The sequence below is a fragment of the Eupeodes corollae genome, chromosome 1, assembly GCF_945859685.1.
Source record: "Eupeodes corollae chromosome 1, idEupCoro1.1, whole genome shotgun sequence".
Lineage (NCBI taxonomy): Eukaryota > Metazoa > Arthropoda > Insecta > Diptera > Syrphidae > Eupeodes > Eupeodes corollae.
Genome location: NC_079147.1, coordinates 12,857,622 through 12,870,746, shown reverse-complemented (window position 1 = coordinate 12,870,746; position 13,125 = coordinate 12,857,622). Strand labels below are relative to the sequence as shown.

General features: G+C 35.6%; 1 protein-coding gene across 1 annotated transcript in view; it reads right to left on the bottom strand.

Moving 5' to 3' along the window:
- Positions 1-1,795: 1,795 nt before the first annotated feature.
- LOC129942476 (allatostatin-A receptor) overlaps positions 1,796-13,125 on the bottom strand; it is a 62,582-nt gene continuing 51,252 nt past the window's right edge. The window contains exon 4 of the mRNA XM_056051452.1: positions 1,796-2,107. Within this exon, the coding sequence (XP_055907427.1) occupies positions 2,012-2,107 (96 nt within the window). The 3' untranslated portion in view covers positions 1,796-2,011. The remainder of the gene's footprint in view (positions 2,108-13,125) is intronic.

The window sequence follows — 13,125 nt, the reverse complement described above, 5'->3', positions numbered from 1 at the left end:
TAATTTTATTTTAACACTACTTAAACTTAAATTACAATACTTTCAATACAAGGAGCCGATAGTCTAGCTGCTAGTGCTCTTAAATGTATTATTTGTAATATATTTTAATATGTTACTGATAAAAATAAATAAATAAATAAATATTAAAGTACTCTTGAACTAAGCACATGCATTGGCCTCTTATTCTGCGAACACCAAAGAAGTTGAAATTTGAATTTTACGACTAAAATATGATTTCATCTCCAAGACAATTTGTGCAACGAAGAATAATATTTTTGACATCCTATAAAATTTTGAGAAAAAATCGAATTGACAGTTTTTTTTATAAAAATAAAAATCTAAAAAAAACATTACTCAACGTTGGTAAAAATTGAATATCGATTCAAATATCTTTTCAAAAACTTGAAATTTAGGCTTCAATTTTATTTTATCTTATAAGAAATACTGTTTTCAACATTCTGAAAAAAATGTTGACAAAAATCGAATTGACAGTTTTTTTACAAAACATAAACACCTAAAAAAAAATTAATAAAAGTTGGTAAAAATTGATTTTCGACTCAAATATCTTTTCAAAAATTGTAGATATTGGCTTTAAACTACTTTTATCTTTAAAAAAATATTGTTGTTAACGTTCAGTAAAATTTTGAAAAAAATCGAATTGACAGTTTTTGTACAAAAATTGTACAAAAAATTAAAAAAAATTAACAAAAGTAGGTAAACATTTACTTTCGACTCAAATAGCTTTTCAAAAATTAAAAATATTGGCTTCAAACTTATTTTATTTTACAGAAAATATTGTTTTCGATATTCAGTAATTTTTATATAAAAATCCAACAGTCCGTTTTTTTCATAAAAAAAAATCTACAAAAAATAGTAACAATTGATACGAGTACGTATAGACAAACTTTTAAGCAAGACAAATCGACAGACGGGATGGAAAGTTATCAGTGTGGGTCGCATCTCAGCCTCTTTTTTTGAATAAAAGTCGTTTTACCTTTGAAATTACGTTGTCTCTTGTCTACTTTTTTGTTCATATGATAAGAGGAAAACAATCATCATTTCATCTTTGGATCAGAAACAATTATTTTCTACTTCAAATTAAAGTGGGTTAGTCTTTTAATCAACGTTGTTTTTCGTTTGAAATATTTTCAACCAAAAAAAATCCTTGATTTGAACGCGTTTATTTTTATTTCAAAGGCGTTTCATAGTAAAACTCCTTGTTTAATCGGTTTCGTATTGAAATCCAACAGTTTTACTTTGGTTTATGATTGTTTTTTCAAAGTGGCCTACAATTTAAATTCAAAAGGAATCGCGTTACTATTTACGTTGCCATTTTTCTCTGAGTGTACAATTTTGCTATTGAAGAACTTTCGGCAACACTATTTGTTAAACCAGATATGTGATTTAAAAAAGTTACATAAATAAATAAATGATGTTTAAGGTATTTTCGATGTGAGTATTTTCAGATTTTTGTTTTAAATTTAAATTTCAAATTTGGAGTAACGCCACTTCAGCTCTTGAGGAATAAAATCCTGTTGAAAATACAAAATTCCAAGAAAAGTTTAAAAACCAAGGATAACTATCTCATTGAGGAACAATACAAAAAAAAAAAGGAAATTTTAAAAAAAGTTCTTTTCACATTCCTGCAATTTTTTTTTTATTTCAAAAGCTTTAGGTACTTACCTTTTGACATATTAATATAAAATCTCAAAGTGTTTAATTTATTGCTAAAACAATTTTTTTTAAATTAAACTTTATTAAAAGATAAAAATATTTAATTAATATTACACAATACAAAAAATGCTTAAAATTATTGTACACTTATGTGCGAGCGTTAAAGAGGACACACATTACAAAACAAAAAATACCAAAACGTGATAAAAGTAATGATGTTTTCACATTTTATTTTTTAAATATAAACAATAATGTTTTAATATTTACAAACAAAAACCACATTCAGTTGTTGAATTTATTTTTTTAAATTTTAATTTCAATTCACTTCACATATTATTCACATACTTGTTGTTGAAGTTCTAGCATTTGATGTTCTTCTCGGCGGTGGTAGATGTGAATTACAACTTTGATATCTGGGGGAGCAATTGACGGCCTACAAAAATACAAAAAAAAGAACAAATATTTTTTAGTTTTAATGAACAAAATATTAAGAGAAGTAAACAGGATGAGGGTCCTTCTAGGGGATTATTATGTTTTATTATTTTTTCAAAATTTTTGTTTTTTTCATTTTATTTCATTATAATCGTTTCATTATAGAAAATGTACACAATTCCATTCGGAGCTTAAAAGAAAATAACCCTTATAATAAGTTTTGTATTGTTTTTGTTGTTTTTGGCGGCGGTGGTGATGGTGGTGGTTGTGATGTTCAAAAATTCCCCTTTGTTTTTCAAATAATTTCTCTCTCAATTGCGTTATGCATAATTAAATCACTTCAGTGTTTTTTGTTTGTTGTTGTTTTATGTTTGGGGATGAGCTTGGGAGAGAAAAATAAAATCCTATATTTACAATTCTGTTTTCAAAACCAACAAAAGTATTACCATGGATGGACAGGTCGCATGTTATTGCTTTGAGTTTGTAAAAGAAAGCATCAACTTTTCTTAACATATAAGTTAAGCTGTTTGAAACCCTAAACATCACTGCCACGCCCATTTTTCAAATAAACATCAAAGGTTTTCGTAAACGATTTCAAGCCTACACGACTTCTTCTAAGCTATACCCCTAATTTTATAAAAGAAAACAAGTTCAAAGATTGGTAATGGCGTCCGCCTACTTTCACGCCCACTTTCGTTTAGTGTATCGGAACCAACTCTTACGATTCCAATGATGTTTTTGATTTATTTTTTTAGACTTGAATGAACATGGTTATGTTAGAGGTTTAAAGGTTTCTTTGTTTATTTTCAAAATCATAATTCCAATACTGGAATATAATAGCAATTAATTTAAAAAGGGCAAAATAGACTCAGCTCGAGTGTAAATTCGTGTTACTGAACTAATTACTCGGCTTCAGAGGGTTGGTTTTTTGGTTTGGTTTGGTTCGGGTTTTGCTTTTGCATATTTTATGATGCACAAAAATATTAACCATGGTGATGGCGATGGCGGTTATGGACCGGCCACGGCATCCACCAGCCAGCGACAGCGTGGCGTGACAAATATTTACCTTTACTGGTTGCATTAATTTTCCATCCATCCAAAACCGAATAAAGTGTGAAAAATATTGCACACAATACATTGTTATATTATATACATATACAAATATTAAAACCAACTAAATTGTTGTGATGGGTAAGGTTGGATGTGTATTTAAGCTTTGATGCTATAATAAATATATTTTTTAAGAATTTGAAATTTTCCTAAATTTTGCACGCAGAGGATGTTCATCGAGTTAAAATGTTGCGTTCATCATAAATATGTAAATTTAACAGCAATATTTTTATTTTTGTTTTAAAAGGCTTGATGCTGTATGCTTAAGGCTATGATATAATAATTACTTCTAAGAAAAATGATTACAAAATATTATTAATTCTTGATTTAGCTTATTTATTTAACAAAGGGATTTATATTACAACGGTTAGCAAAATAATTGCTTTAAGATGTCCTTAACGTGCTCATTCACACAATTTAAGAATACAATACAAATCTTGGAAAACTGTCAAACTGAACCCTTTTCAGGTTTTTTTTTAACAACAGGTAACAAGTAGAATTTTACATTTCTCGGTGTTTTAAAGTCCCTTAAACCTTATTTATAATGGAGATAACTCTTTTTCTGACTACATCTTAAAATTAGCAGAGATAAATGTAGATTCAAAATATAAAGTTCATATTACAGAAAGGAACTTGAAGATATACAGACATAACAAAAATAAGAAAAATTAGGTGACGCAACACTCCGTTGGGGACTAGAGCTTATAGTGACTTACAACTCTCAACCAATCCTGTTTCCTACAGTTTTAAGCCGAATCCAAACGGCTAATTTGAGAAAACACTTTCCATGGCAAGAATTACTCTTGGAGACTTTGTCAATTACTCACAATAGGCAGTACCCGTGAAAGAAACTTTAGATGACATAAGCAGGGATCGAATCGAAGAACTTTGGCTTGACAGCCCAGCGCACTAAACATTATGCTACTGGTAAAAACCAGAAATAACTCTCAAAAAAATTCAGTTGGTGATCTCTCGAGTTGATAATTTTTTTATTTCGGTTTTTTGGATTTATGAAAAAAAGAAGATAATTGATTATTTTCGCAAAAGATAAAAACTTATTAAAATCATGTTGCAAGCGGGTATTTTTTCTTTAAAAACCTGCAAATATTGAATCGTACAAGGGTAAAATTTTGTTATTGTTGATTAATGATAGTTAGAATAATATAATTTGATCAATGTAGGGTAAAAGTCAAATTGATAGCAAAAAAGCTGTGACAACAAACAATTTTAAATCATTTTCCAACAAATGTTTCTAAATAAATCTAGGTACAAGATGCTTACTCAAATGAATGAAAAATGTTCTAAATTAGCTTTTTTCGTAAAAAAAATATTCTCGTGACCGACGAAGCTTGAGATATTAAAAAAAAAAAACACTATTAAAGTAAGAATCAAGTGTCACTTATCATCCTAGCAGATCCATCCCAAATTCGAAATTATCAGCAAAAAACAATTTTTAAACATTTCAAAACCCAATTGTAAATTTAAGGTTTCTCAAGTCAAACTAAGGTTTAGCAGTATTAATACTTTATAGAAAGTAAGTGAGATATTTAACTACTTCCCCATCTCAATTGGTCCACCTCAGATGATCAGACATCTTTCTTTCCAACTAACATCTCTTCTGAATCTGAATCGCTGTTCATTGATCGTCTGTCTGATTGTGGTCTTTTTCAACTAAATGGAGTAGGAAACTTTATGGGGAGACACCTCGATCTCATATTCTCATCTGATTGCGATAACTGTGTTGTCTCCCCGAGCCCTCATCTTCTCTCAACCTTGGATCGCTATCATCCACCCCTTAATCTCTCCTTCCCCATTGAATTTGACGACAACTTTTTTGAAATGGAAAATTACTGTTATGATTTTCGTAGGGCTGATTTCTCCAAACTTAACAATCTTCTTAGCTCAGCCGATTTTGAATTAAGATCCCTCCAATTAACAGTTGAGTCCCTTACAAATTGGTTTTATTTGATTCTTTCGTACTGTATTGAAGAATCAGTACCGTTCTCTCGTAGAAAAGATTTCACCTCTGCTCCCCCTTGGTACAACAGAGAGCTCCGTAGCCTAAGAAATACCCGTAACAAGCTTTGGAAGATCTTTTTACAGTCCAAATCTGATACTGATCACAACAACTATCTTCTCGCCTATAATTCTTTCTCTGAATTAAGGGAATCCCTTTATAACCAATATCTTAACCAAATGGAAAATAACCTTCTTTCTGATGCAAAGAAATTTTTCAAGTTTATAAATGTCAAACGAAAATCTGATGGGTTTCCACCTTCAATGAGTTTCTCCAACATAATCTCCTCTGATCCAACAACCATATCAAATCTATTTGCTAATTACTTTAGCAAATCGTATACTGAACATCTGCATGATCCTGATCCACACTACTTTAGTTATTTAGATGGTTGCACTCAAACCTCCCTTTCATCGTTTACAATAACTGAAGAAATGGTACTTGCCAAAATCGTAAGCCTCAAAGAAAACTTTAGCCCTGGTCCTGATGGCGTCCCATCAGTTGTTCTAAAAAAATGTATGCATTCTCTGTCAAAGCCTCTAACTGCACTCTTTGAACTCTCTCTTTCCCAAGGTGTGTTTCCTCAAATATGGAAAGATTCATTTATATTTCCCATTCATAAACAAGGCAATAAAACTGAAATTAACAATTATAGACCTATTGCTAAACTTTCATGCATTCCAAAACTTTTTGAAAGCTTAGTTTATGATTCCGTTTATTTCCATTGCAAGCCTTTATTCTCCCCCGCTCAACATGGTTTTCTTAAAGGTAGATCCACTACGACTAACTTAATTGAATTTATATCCAAAGTTTTGTCAGCCCTTGAGAATGGCAAAGAAGTTGATGTCGTATACACTGATTACAGCAAAGCCTTTGATAAAATATCCCATAACATAATTTATCTCAAACTAAGAGCTCTAGGCTTTCCATCTATATTTATAAACTGGATAAGCTCCTATCTTGCGAATAGAACTTATAGAGTCCTTTTCCGTAACTCAGTCTCCAGTCCTATACATGCAACTTCTGGAGTCCCACAAGGTAGTCACCTTGGCCCCCTTCTCTTCGTCTTATCTGTTAACGATGTCTGTCTTAAATTAAAAAACTCAGATATCCTAATGTTTGCGGATGATAAGAAAATTTTTAAGATTATCTCTACTCCATCTGATTCCTTACTTTTACAAAATGATCTTAATATCTTTTTTGTTTGGTGCATGCATAATTTCCTAGAGTTAAATGTAGGTAAATGTAAACAAATGACCTTTTCGCGCAAACAAATTCCATCTCATAGAGTATACTACTTCCTTAATGACGCCGTCAACGTAGTCGATTCTATTAGAGATCTTGGTATTATGTGTGACAAACACTTGAATTTCCATTCCCATTTGGACCAAATTATTAATAAAGCTAATAGATCTCTCGGTTTTATTAAGAGATGGTCAAAAGAATTTTCCAACCCCTATGTTACTAAAGCGCTTTACATTTCCCTAGTCCGTCCTCATCTTGAATATGCATGCCAAGTATGGTCTCCCTTTTATGAAAACCATTCACTCAGAATTGAAAATGTTCAAAGACGTTTCGTTCGATTTGCCTTACGTGGCCTCCCCTGGGATGATACATCCAACTTGCCTCCTTATGCTGATCGACTAAAACTGATAGGCTTGCAGCCGTTATATATTAGACGCAAAAACGCTGATATATTGTTTGCTCACCAATTGTTAATGGGCAATATAGATTCCCCGGCACTCCTGAGTGATATTCATCTTAACACTAACCCTCGAAATCTGCGATCTGTTTCCCTTTTCTATATCCCTCATTACCGCACTAATTACGGGCACTTTGAACCAATGTCCAGAATTCTTCGTCACTGCAACGCTGCTATGGTAGTTTTCGATTTCAACATTTCCAAATCCCATCTGAAAGATACCCTTTACTTTTTCCCTTTTTGAGTCCGAATCCCCTGTCCCCTGTAATTTTAAGTTAAGTAAAATCAAAATTGTAAGTTCTTGTACATTAAAGAGCTTTAATGTGGGCCTTAGGGCCCACATGAATTAATGTTGAAAACTGATAACAAGAACTGCAAAAAAAAAAAAAAAAAAAAAAAAAAAAAAAAAAAAAAAAAAATGTTAAGCTAGTTTTAAGTTAAGTTAAGTTATGATAGCTTGTATTAAGCTAAATAAATAAATAAATACTTCAATAGTGCCAAGAATAAAGACTTGTACCTTACAAAGCCCCATAGTTGTAGCATGCAATGTTGGCCATTTTCAGTTGTTTTATTGGCGAATTAGTTCATTATATATTCATATCGAATTTCATCAAATTGACTAATGCACTCATCATATTTATGAATGATTTCTTACCATTCATTACATTGATGAAAGTTATCATTATATTTATGAAAACAATCTTCGTATTTATCAATGATTTGTTCATTGTATTGTTACACACATTGCTTAAACATAAATATGAATCGAAGGCTTCTGATATGACACTTCAACGGACTAACCATCACGCTGCGGTTGCATTCTTCATATTTACGAAAAACTTTTTCCTATTCATTACATTTTTGAATAAATTCATAACATTTATTTCACCTTACTAAAGAATTCGTTCACCATATTAATGTCATGTTTCATTAAATCTAACACATTAAATATGCGCGCATCATATGTACTTATGAATGATTTCTTCAAATTCATGATAAACTTGAAATTGATCATCATATTTATGAAAGTAGTCATCATATTGATGAAAGTAATCATAATATTGATAAAAGTATTCATCTTCTTATTGTTAGATTATTTATCATCCTTTTTTAAATTGTTTGTCCCTAAAATAATTATGATGTTTTCCGCATTTCGTTGATTTTTATAGTTTTTCTATAATCATATCTCCTAGCCAACCACTGAAGAACTGTTAATATACCTTACATTAATTTTTAACAGCATTTTTCAATTGTAGCACAATTTTCATATTTTTTCTCTTAATTTCAGTAGTCAGTTAAATTAAACGAACAACTAGAAAATATTCGTATTTTAGAATCAGACATACGAGTTTAAGAAAAAGTAGCCCAACATAGCCGGACACTGTCTGAGAGTAAAGCACGCCACTTGGCAGGAAGTGTTCTCAAATGATTTTAAGGAGCTGTATAGATGAGGTGAAGGACGAAACAGTTCATCAACTTTAGGGTCAGGATAGCCTCGCAAAAATAATCGTTTCAAACCCTCCCAGTGGGTGCCGGGCGGTAATGATCACCACAGTTGTCTTGTACGTTATCAAGATGGAAGCTAAGATCAGGTTGAATTGCTGAAGTTTCCTACTCCTTAATAGTAGCAAGCTTTAGCAATGCAATTTGACTATAGATACGGGGTCCCTAATTTCAGTGGTGGTGTGAGCGTCTTACATAATCCGTGCCGATGAATGATAGGCTGGGGGAAAAACCAGTCGCTAACGAGCTCATTCGGATGCCTTAGCAGGGTCCGTCTTATTTTCTGCTTTACCCCGGTATATCGGCTCTGCCGGGGCTGACCTCTTTTTTCCGACCTACTCGTGGGACCAAAATACAATAAATTTAAAAAAAAATGGACGAAATAGACAAGACGAACGTAGAACCCTCGACAGACTTAGAGGATGAACTCCAGCCAGGAAACTTGAAGAGGAGCTCATTTAGCGTTGGTAGTTCCAGCACTTGTGAGCAACCCAAAACCACAAAAAGTGTAGGCAGTGCTATTCATAGCACTCCTATACTTCCTAAACCGTATACAAAACCGAAACCCTCGAGTAGCAGTGCAATTCGGAGAACCAAAAAACAATCAGAAGGCGCTCTTCTCAGGAACCGCTTCAAATCGGCCTCGCACATTCTTGCCAAGATTGCCAAAAATGAAGAGACCGGAGTGATTCATGAGAGGGACGGCCAAGATAAAATAAAATACCAGAAGGTTGTTGATGAATACAACAATCTTCTGGCCAGCTGAGAAAAGGCCGTTAGATCTCAGGTAGAGATCTGCACGTCTCAGAAAAAGAGCAAGCTTGACGACCGGACAAAGCCAGTGAAAGCACCATCTTCTGGAACAGCGCAACTGCGTACTCTTAGTGAAGTTGTTAGGGATGACCTTCCCGCAGCAGTTGTGGATGAGCTCTCCACAAACAGCAAAGGTCTGCTGAACACGTGGAACTCTTTTGAGGGCAAGCTCTCTGAGAAGGTGTTTTCATACACTATAACAAACAGTGAGGGCCTCTACCCTAGTTTTGACTCTGGCGAGATGCTCAGGGGGCATAGGGTAATAAAGTGTGCGGGCAGGTTTTCTAGGGATTTCCTTAGTGAAAGCATTGCTAAGGTTAGCAATGACTGGGAGGGCTTGAAGCTCAAGCTTATCCCAGCTAAGGACATCCCTAGACAACCGAAGGCTCGCATTTGGTTGCCGCTCATGAGCATAAAGCCAAGCGGACAGGATCTGATCCGCGGTCTTCTGAGGCAAAAATCAGCTGGTCCCCATGCACGATTAGGCTTTAGTTAAAGCAGAAGAACCGCAGAAGACCAGCGCCTCTTACCTTCTGAGGATTAGCGATTAGAGTCTAGGGGCTCTCAAAAAGGCCGAACACAAACTAAGTTTTATCTAAGAATCAGGGAACAGACACCGACAAAGCTGATGACAACGTCGAGGATGACGATGTTATAAATGGAGTCGAGATCCCCAGCGAGTTGCGGGCCCCAGCTCTGCAGCTAAAAATAATTAAAAAAGGCGCTGAAGGTCATCCAGATTAATCTGAAGCACTCTAAGTGCGCTTCAGATAATCCGACAGTTTTCCTTAGGGAGGGAAACTTCGACATTGGCGTTATCCAAGAACCGTGGAAAAACGGTTTCAAGGTGCGAGGCCTCCAAGACAACCGATACGACCTCTTTTATAAATCGGCAGATCAAGACCAAGGTAATCCCAAAACTTGTATTTTAGCTAAGAAACATTTAAAAGGTTTTTTATGTTCAAATTTTAGCACTCCCGATCTGACAGTTGTCAGATTTGAAGACAAGAATACACAGGGTATGCTTCTTTTTACTCTGCCCATAATGCACCATAACCTCCGGAGGAGGTGTGCAAAATCATAACCGAAGCTAACATCAAAAAGGCAAACCTTCTGATCGGAGGCGACGCAAATGCTGGGCATACCCTTTGGGGAAGTTCTGTGATCAATGAACGAGGTGAGTCAATTTTTGATTTTATTATTGAAAATAATATGACCATTTGTAACAGAGGCAATACTCCCACTCTCGTCTTTCCGAGCTCGGAAAATTATGATGGATGGGAGGAAGTGCTTGATGTTACTTTAGTAAAGAACCGTAATTTATTAGTGGAGTATTGGAGAGTTTCCCCTTTGAATTCGTTTTCGCATCACAAGTGGATTCTTTTTCAAATTAATTTCCAACCGAAAAACCCTCCGCCTTACAGAAATCAGAAAAGAACTGACTGGATGAAATTCAGTTAAATTGCGAATTCCAAACTAAGCAACTTACCGAATCTCACAGAATCGATAGGAGACCTTGAATCAAAGGTGAAAACCTTTAAAACTTCTATAAGTAAAGCTTTTAGAGTCTCTTGCCCAGTTAAATATAGCCGTAAAACCCTTCCTTCGAGGTGGAATAAAGAACTGTCGAGTCTTAGGAAAGTGACGAGGACAATTTTCAATATCTGCCACAAACATAAGTTTTACCAACCGTATAAAGACTCTCTTAAAATTTACAAGCAAGCCCTGTCATCAGCCAAAAGACAAGGCTGGAAAGAATACTGTCAATCAATCGAAGACATAAACGACTCCACAAGGCTCAGCAAAGTTGTATCGAAGGAACAATGTAATCGTTCATTTCTAAAAAAGCCTGATGGAACCTGGACAGCCTCTCCAGCCGAATCTCTTGAGCTACTGATGAAGACGCACTTTCCGGGTTGCGAGAGTCGAATCGTACGTAGCTCATATGGAGCGAATCAATTCCGTCATAGCCAGAGAAAATATTTTGTGGGTCATCAATACTTTGTCTACATATAAATCCAAAGGCATAGATGGCATACTGCCAGTTATGCTTCAAAAGTTGCATAATGTGGCAGCTCCATGGCTGGAACAAATTTTTAAAGGATGTCTCCTTCTCAAACATGTGCCCATGTCGTGGAGACAGATCAAAGTAGTTTTTATCCCGAAAGTGGGTAGGCGAGGTCTAGAATCCGCGAAGGATTTCAGACCAATAAGCTTAACATCTTTTGTGCTTAAAACCTTGGAGCGCATTCTTGATTACCATATTAGAGAAATCCTAGTTGGACGACCTCTCGAAAGCTCTCAGCATGCTTATCTTAAGGGCAAATCTACGGAGACTGCCCTCCATGATGTAGTGCGTACTGTAGAACAAACAATCCATTATAAAGAATTTACTCTTTCCACCTTCCTACTCGTAGACATAGAAGGTGCTTTTAACAACGTACAGAATCAATAGAAGAATCGCTCGTTAAGTTCGGTGTAGAAGACTTCATTCGAGAATGGATTATTTCCATGCTCAGTGTTAGGAAGATTCGAGCCTCTCTAGGCAATACAATCGCAACAAAACACGTGAGTAGGGGAACACCCCCGGGTGGTGTGCTTTCGCCTTTTCTATGGCTTCTGGTCATGGATACAATTCTCGTTAAATTAGAGAGATGTGGAGTGAATGCGGTAGCCTACGCGGATGATTTGGTGCTATTGGTGTCAGGAAAGTACACCTCTGTGATTAGTGAAATCACAGGGTCAGCTTTGAAGAAAGTTAGCAACTGGGCCACTAGTTGTAGACTAGGAGAGGAGTTAACCAAAGTAAAACTGAACTGTTGCTCTTTACCATTAAAACTAAAGCACCGCCTTTCACGCTACCTCGACTCAACGGTCGAATCCTATCATTGTCTTCCAATGCAAAATATTTGTGAGTTATACTCGACCCTAAACTAAACTGGAAACTAAATATTGAAGTACGAGTTAAGAAGGCCTGTGTTGCCTTCTACGCCTGCAGCAATACTTTCGGCAAAAAGTGAGGACTTCAGTCGAAGATGATTTTATGGACGTGCACAGCCGTAGTACGCCCAATCTTAACATATGGGTCGATTGTGTGGTGGCTAATAAGCTAAAGAAGGTTCAGAGAACAGCTTGCGTGGGCACCACAGGGGCCACGCGTACTTGCCCAACGGACGCCTTAAACGTTATTTTGGATCTCTTTCTAATCGACCTTTTTATTAAATACATAGTTTCCTGCAGCGCTATTAGGCTGAAGGAATCAAACAGCTGGTTGTCAAAACCTTATGGTCACAGCAACAATACGAAATTGATTCCCTCGGATATTATCTCGGTAGGCACTGACTACTGCACTCCTACTTTGAGCCTTAGTAAGGGTTTTAAGGTTATTTTCCCATCGAGAGAAGATTGGGAGAATGACATCGTGTTGATAGGTTTCGACACAACCATCTTTACTGACGGTTCAAAGATGGAGTGCGGAGTTGGTTCTGGGATCTTTTCTGAGTCCGTAAATGTAGCTTAATCCTTAAGGCTTCCTGACTTTGCTAGTATTTTTCAGGCTGAACTGCTGGCAATAAGGGAGGCATGCAAGATACTTAAACAAAACCCAAACCAAAACCGAAATGTGGCTATCTTTACAGACAGTCAGGCAGCTGTCAAAGCCATTAGCTCGGCCATATTCTCATCTAAATTGATCCAGCAATGTCGCGATGAGCTTGCGAGCCAAAATATTAACCTCGGTGTTACCCTGATCTGGGTTCCGGGCCATAATGGTATCGTGGGAAATGAACGGGCTGACGAGCTAGCCAGGCAAGGATCGGCCCTTCATAGCTCACTTGCGGAAATGGTTAACATTCCTTTCGGTGCTATGAAGGGT